The 7,405-nt window shown below is 37.1% G+C and overlaps 1 protein-coding gene across 1 annotated transcript in view; it reads right to left on the reverse strand.

The window, feature by feature from the left end:
* Window positions 1–7,405, reverse strand: part of LOC102001145 (guanylate cyclase soluble subunit alpha-2-like) — a 56,583-nt gene that overhangs the window by 3,387 nt on the left and 45,791 nt on the right. Inside the window, exon 2 of the mRNA XM_026779305.1 lies at window positions 4,863–4,924. Within this exon, the coding sequence (XP_026635106.1) occupies window positions 4,863–4,924 (62 nt within the window). The remainder of the gene's footprint in view (window positions 1–4,862; window positions 4,925–7,405) is intronic.

Consider the following 7,405-nt stretch of genomic DNA (forward strand, 5'->3'; position numbering starts at 1 on the left):
AAAGAGAGAAACAGAGAAAGAGAAACAAAGAGAGAGAGAGAAACAGAGAGAGAGAGAGAGAGGAAACAGAGAGAGAGAGAGAAACAGAGAGAGAGAGACAGAGAGACAGAGAGAGAGAGAGAGAGAGAGAGAGAGAGAGAGAGAGTACCTTTACTCAGGTTAGGTTGAAGAAAGAAAAACTGCCATACAAATCAGATGATGTGCAATTTATAAAATCAGAATGCTTCACAAAAACCTAGGTCACAGAGGTAGAAAACTAATCATAAATGTGACACTATTCAAGTAAATTGAGGTAATTTATGCTAAAGAGTATATCTGGTCACTAACACTGCAATGTTTACAATTATTATTAATGAAGATGCTAATCTAAGCCCCTCGGGTTATTCCCTTCCCATTTGTTTCTATACAATAACTAGTTCTCCATGTTCCTATTTCTGAAAGTCTACTCACATACTTCTAGATAATAATTTATTAATTTATACCTCTCTACCCATATTCTAAAAGTTAATTCCTCCAACATGCCAGCCACTAACAAAAGAAAAGGAATAAAAAGGTAAGCAAGATAAATGTTTTTAAAAAGTAATACCAGGTCGTAATGTTCACAGTGAAATCACAGGTATCTAGAAATGACTGCGTTGGAGACTGAGGTTAGAGATGGAGGGGGCTTCTTTAGGTTTGCTGCTCCAGAAAGACCTTTCAGAAGTGATGGCATTCTAACAGAGACCTGCATATACATAAGGAGTAGCATGTGGACATCTGCATACAGAATATTCAGGAAAGTGGTATAAACCCTGAGGCAAATCTTGAGAAAACTGAGAACCCAACTGAAAGTCAGGATGGAATGAAAAGATAAATGGTTGAAGAGAATGGACCTATAGAAGTAGAGCCCAGATGACAGAGAATTCAGATTTTAATCTACCAAGGTAGACAATAATAAGATCTGTAAAGACATTTCAAACTATGATCTCTGAAGCAGAAACATTAGAATGATCTGATGGCTTGTTACAAATGCTCATCTTGATCTCTCCTCGGATATATATAAAATTAGCTGGGGGTAGATATGAGGGTTAATTTTTGCTGGGGACCTGGGGTGGATCAAAAGAAAAGAGGGAGGCTGGCAGACTCTTATATGTTCAACTCTTCTGAAGCCAATGAAATTTTGCTGTTGTCATTTTGCCTACAGACATTAGACTTTAGATTCATCGGCCTTTCTATTTAATTTATTTATTTTACATAACAACCTCAGTTTCCCCCCACTTTTCTCCTCCCACTACCTTCCTCAACCCTTTATACCTCATTCTACTTCTTCTTTGTTTCTATTCAGAAAGAAGTGGGCCTCCCATGACTTGATATTCCAAAGCATGGAATATCAAGGTGCAGTAGGGTTAAACACTTCCATTTGTATTAAGGTAGGACAAATCTATCCAGTATGAGGACTAGGTTACCAAAAGCCAGCCAAACTGAAGAATAGCCCTTGCTCCCATTGTTAGGAGTCTCATGGATTCGTTAGCTTTTAAATTCACACTTACATTACAGACTCTCCAAGAGGGCTTCCAGATCACTAGCATCACACTGGGTACTTTATTCATCTTCTCTTTCTATAACTTAGAGCTTCAGAGACTGGGCAGCTACTGGTTTTACTCCAGTGTTCAACCAACCACTATGAGACTATTCAGCTTCTGATTATATAAGCCAATATTTACATTTTCTTTTATTAGTGTGTGTTTGTATGTGCATACATATATACTTACAAGGTAATTCTAATGCAGAGTAATGTTTAAGAACCACTGGCTTCAAGTAATTTTTAAATCATGTTTCTGTGATAAAAACTCAAGTCTAGGAGACTTTGAAAAGAAGCCAGAAAACCAAATCAAAATCTCTCAGTAAGAGATGATGGTGACAGTAGAGGAAGAGATTTATCACATAGCATGAATAAATTATTTTACTATTCATTTTTCCCAACACAAATGATCGCTATGAATAAATATATGAACAAGAGAAGGGATAAATTAGACCATAGAATAAATATTTAAACATGAGGCACCTGTGGCGGGGAGGTTATCTTATTGTACAATAAGAAGCTCCATCTTCTTTGTGATCTTTTGAACAGATGCTCCTTGAGTCTAAGGCTAGGTTTTGGGACTAAAGAAAACAACTCCAGCAGTTTCTATGGGCAACATGAATAAGAATTCAAGGAAGGGTGTATACAACTCCAGATGTTGATATGAGGGGTGCACCCACACACTGAGACAATGGGGATGTTCTATCGGGAACTCACCAAGGCCAGCTGGCCTGGGTCTGAAAAAACCTGGGATAAAACCGGACTCGCTGAACATAGCGCACAATGAGGACTACTGAGAACTCAAGAACAATGGCAATGGGTTTTTGATCCTACTGCACGTACTGGCTTTGTGGGAGCCTAGGCAGTTTGGATGCTCACCTTACTAGTCCTGGATGGAGGTGGGTGGTCCTTGGACTTCCCACAGGGCAGGGAACCCTGATTGCTCTTCGAGCAGATGAGGGAGGGGGACTTGATTGGGGGAGGGGGAGGGAAATGGGAGGCGGTGGCGGGAAGAGACAGAAATCGTTAATAAATAAATAAACGGAGAAAAAAGCAGATAAAAGGGCAAAGTTTTAAGGAAAGAAGAGGGAAAATAGAAAGATCATTCACTGAGAAATTTTAAAAAAGCCCATACATACACTCTGTTATCTCTCTTGCTTTAGCATTTCTACATATGGTATCTAAATGTTAAATTGCCTCAATACAAGACTATAGACAGCATAATTTTCAGAAAGTGGGAAAATAATTTTCTTCTTAGTCACCTCGCTCCAAAAATATGGAAAATAATGCTTGCTAGTACTTATTCTCCTTTGCCTGAAATTCCCTTGACTGTAACAAACACATCACTTCACAGTTAGAGATAAAAGGCCCTAAACTGTGTTTTTGGAAGAGCAACAACACAGGTGTGAGCACATTAGTCTCAGTGTTAATGATATTGACTTTTCTCCTTTTTCAGTTTTGTACAGAGAAATAAAGAAAGTCTTAAAGTCAAAAAAGAAAGTTGAAAAAGTAAGCAATATGATAAAGGAGATAGGAAGAAGAGAAGATAGAATCCAGAAAGGCAAGAAAAATGAGACTATACCCAACTAGCTCTCTAGTCTCCATAACCATGAAGGCAAATAAAGGCATTAGTGGTCCATGTACTAGAAGATAGGCAATAAAACATGTTGATAGTTCTTTTTTAATCAGATTTGACATAAAGACACCTTGCTACAGTCAAATTATCCATAATCCTTATATTATGTTAGACACAATAAACAGAATTAAGAAAAGGTAATTTAACAAAAAAAAAAAAAATAGAAGCACCCCAGGCAACAGAGATAGATAGGATAGTTAAGGCAGGTAGATAAAAGGAACTGTTCTATCACAAGAGATTAATTATCTATTTCAATGATAATACAAGAGTGCAACTTCCAGCTTGTCCCTGAGACAGCTCAGTTCACAAATGAGAGAATTTCAACAATTAGTTGATTCCAAAACATTTATAATTCCAAAAACAAATCTCTGAGTTTGATGATTGGTATCATCAATAAAAAATATAGTAATAATAATAATAACAATAATAGATACACAACATTTACCACAGTTAACAAGTTATTTTAAGTATAAGAACTAAGTTGATACACATAGCATACTTTGAAGATCACAAACTCAATAACAGTGCTTAAGCTTTCTTTTAGAAGGTACAAGGAAACATTAACTTAGCATTCTTTAGCTACATTAGGATAAATATTTTAAATCTCTAATGACATCAAATTAAAAGTCATCTCATACACTTAAATGTTTTCTCTAGCACTGCACTTTGGAAAACTAATGTGTCAAAGTGTCAAAGCAATTCCTACTGAGGAAACAATCAACATAATAATCAAATGATTAAAGATCATGGTATTATGCTATTGAAGTCACTTTCTATTCTTCTATCCTTCTGGGTTTTTTTAATCACATTATATCCTAATGTCCCAAAATCTATTCCTGATCACCATAATATAAAAGAATAATATTTTGAAGATTACCAGTATATAGAGAATTCTAACAAGGTATAGTGACAATATCCATTGCTTCTAATTTTAATTGATTTAACATGAAAAAGTAAATTACTCAAAAAAGTAAATTTAATTTTTTGGTATTTGCTAAACTGTTTTCTACAATGGCCAATCAAAAATGTACTTAAGGCTTATTTGGAGTTTCTGTCTACAAAATACTCTAACTGAAATCATATTACTTAACCATAACATCTCTCTTTGATTTTGCTTTTAATATAAACATTACTTATTAAAATTTCCTTGTACTGGTGAAACCTTGATTTCTTACTTCTTGATGTAAGGCACTCATGACACACACAATTATCAAAACTATTTGAAGAAATAGGAAATAACATAGAAAAAGATGCAGCATATGATCCTGACAAAACCAAGACCTAGCCTTAAAATGTGCTTTCAGCCAAACTCTATGAAAGGATTCAATTCAATTTCAAAAATGAAAGGAGCCCATTCAAAGTCTCCCATTTGGTATCAGCAATCCTTCCCTTCTAATAAAAAAAAATATGAGATTCAGTATTGCAAATGGAAGATAAGAACATTAGGAAGGGAATTTTGGGGAAAAGAATTTCATTTTCATTTTAAAAAATTAAATACAAATAAGCCAAAGGACATCACTACAAGATGTAGTCAGTCCCAGACTATATGTTAAAAACCAGACACTATAAGGCTGACTTTAAGAGCACACTAACTTGCAAGCTCAACTGTAGCACTTGAGAAATCACTTTGAATTTGTTCCATAATCAAAATGCATTTCTACTCACCCGATAACTTGATGTTCATAGTACTGCAATGTCCTCTTCAGAGTCAGCTGTATAGTCTGAGGCTGCATTGTGGTAACAAGAATGAAAACACATCATCACCTCATCAGTGTGATTCCCAATCAATGAGAATAGTCAGATTTATCTCATAAAAGTTGCTACTTTACAGTATTAATGCATTTTACATCTAGCCATGTGCTTCCCCCGAGCAACTAAATGAGGCCGTCAGAAATTACCCTGTTTCCCAATGTTGAGTACAATAGTATTTTCTTCACCGCTACTCCAATTTTTTTTTTACTCTTTTGATGAACTATTAATAAGTATTCAATAAAGAACTCAGTGAATGCAATGGAGAGTTTGGGAGCAATGGGAAAGGGCACTGCAGGAAAACTGCTGGCAGTACTTCCTGGGGTATTGTGCATAATCCTTGCAAAGTAATGACCAGGTGAAAGGGCACACCATTATTTGTTCTTTCATGTTGTAAACGAAGACTTGCAATGGTAGTCTAGAAGTAACAGTAAGATGAGTTAAAATTGTCGACTCTATAATTATATATTTTAAGCTTAGTGAACTTTTCTTTTTCCATGAGATTTGTGTCTAATAGGACTCATAGTATGGACAGGGTGAGATTGGAAGCAGTGACCCAGATCTCAATCAGTAATACTTCAAGTCAGCCTAACTTCCTGTATGTCCCAAGAAGTACCAAGTAGAGGATTATTCTGGTGTCTCATGGAGGGGCCACAACTGCTTTGGACTGCATCCTCATTGATAAGAATAGAGAAGCTCCACCAGCACCAGGAAATCTATTAAATCAAATCAAACCAAATCAAAATGCCCATCATTTTATTAAGAATGACGCTCTCAGGTGGCCGAGTGCATGGTGGAGAGACAGGACAGCAGAAAGCCCATGCAGACCCCAAAACCACGTGTTTCTCCTCTAGGAGGCCACTTAAATACCCTGTGGGTGTGGTTCTGAGCCCCTCCAAGGGAGGGATCAGGAATTAGCATGCTGGGATTTGGATCCAGAGATATGCCAGGGACTGGGAACTATGCTCCCAACTGAAAACTCATGTCTTCAAAAGAGAAAGCCCAATGGCAGACAAAGATTTATCTAAAAAGGGGACCCTGTTGAGAAAGCCTATATATACAAGAAAATGGAATGTAAATATCTCAGAACATTGATTTTTTTAAAGGATGTTATGATAAGAACTCAATTCTCAATAGCAAAAGAGTGATTATTTAAAACAAAAAAACAAAGGATAACTATGTTATAATCCACAGACCCAAAGAGACTAGGTAACAATGAGTGTGCAAAGGGGGATACCTGGATCTCCCTGGAAAGGCAAAAGAGAAGAGATGTTTTATGTGGACTGAGGGAGCAAAGGGTTAGGAACACAAGTGATCAGGTTGTGGGGAGGACAAAGGGAGAGAGTACTGAAAGAGACTATTGGAAAGAGGGTGGCATTACAGGGTCAGGTAAAAATTTGCTGCAAGGAATCTCCCAGGGATCTACAAGGATGAAAGAATGATCTGAGCTAAGACTCCTGGCAAAAGCAAATAAGTAACCTGAAACGCCATCTTCTGTAACCAGACTGGTGCCTAACCCAATTGATATGAGAGAGGCTTTATCCAGCAACTTATAGAAACAGATACAGACCCACAACCAAATACTAGGCAGAGCTCAGGGAATACAGCACAATAAGGGTAGAAAGAATTGTAGGCACCAGAGAGGTCAAGTACACCACAATAAAACTCACAGAGTCAAGTAATGTGAGATCATAGGGACACACAGAGAGTATACCGACAATCAGGGAGCCTAGATTAAACTGACCTAGGCACTCGGCATATATGTTACAGTTGTGTAACTAAGTAGCTTGGTCTTTTTGAACTCTTAACAGTGGGAACATTGTCTTTCACTCTTTTACTGGCTTTTGGGACCCTACTGCCCATACTGGGTCACCTTGCCCAGTCTTAATAAATGGTGAGGCGTTCAGTCTAACTGCCACTTGATATGTGTGTTTTATTGATACTCATGGGATTCATGCACTTTCCTAAGCATAAAATGGAGGAGTGGATTGGGAAGGAATGTGGGAACAAAGGGAATGGGGTGGGAAAAGGGATTGGGAGGAGAAAAGGGAGGGGCAACTGTGTTGAGATGTAAGATAAATTTATATTAAAAAGTGTCCCCTTACATCTTTATTAGTAGGTTATGGATCTTTCAACCCTAATCAGAGACATTTTTTAGTAGATTATTAATACAGGAACCCACAGGAAATAAGATACTATGGGGTTCTCCACTCTAAATGGGACATCTTGTCAAAGTCTCATCCAAAAGGCTCAAAGATCATTATGGAACAGAGAACAGAAAGATCCTAAGAGCCAAAGGTAATGAAATTATTTGTCACACATGACAGGACTGTTGCACACATTGTATACTTTTAGTTCCTTTATCGAAAATCAGGTGTTCATATGTTTGTGGGTTAAAGTCAGGGTCTTCTATTCGATTCCATTGGTCGACTTCTCTGTTTTTATGCCAATACCAAGCT

The sequence above is a fragment of the Microtus ochrogaster genome, chromosome 5 (assembly GCF_000317375.1).
Source record: "Microtus ochrogaster isolate Prairie Vole_2 chromosome 5, MicOch1.0, whole genome shotgun sequence".
NCBI lineage: Eukaryota > Metazoa > Chordata > Mammalia > Rodentia > Cricetidae > Microtus > Microtus ochrogaster.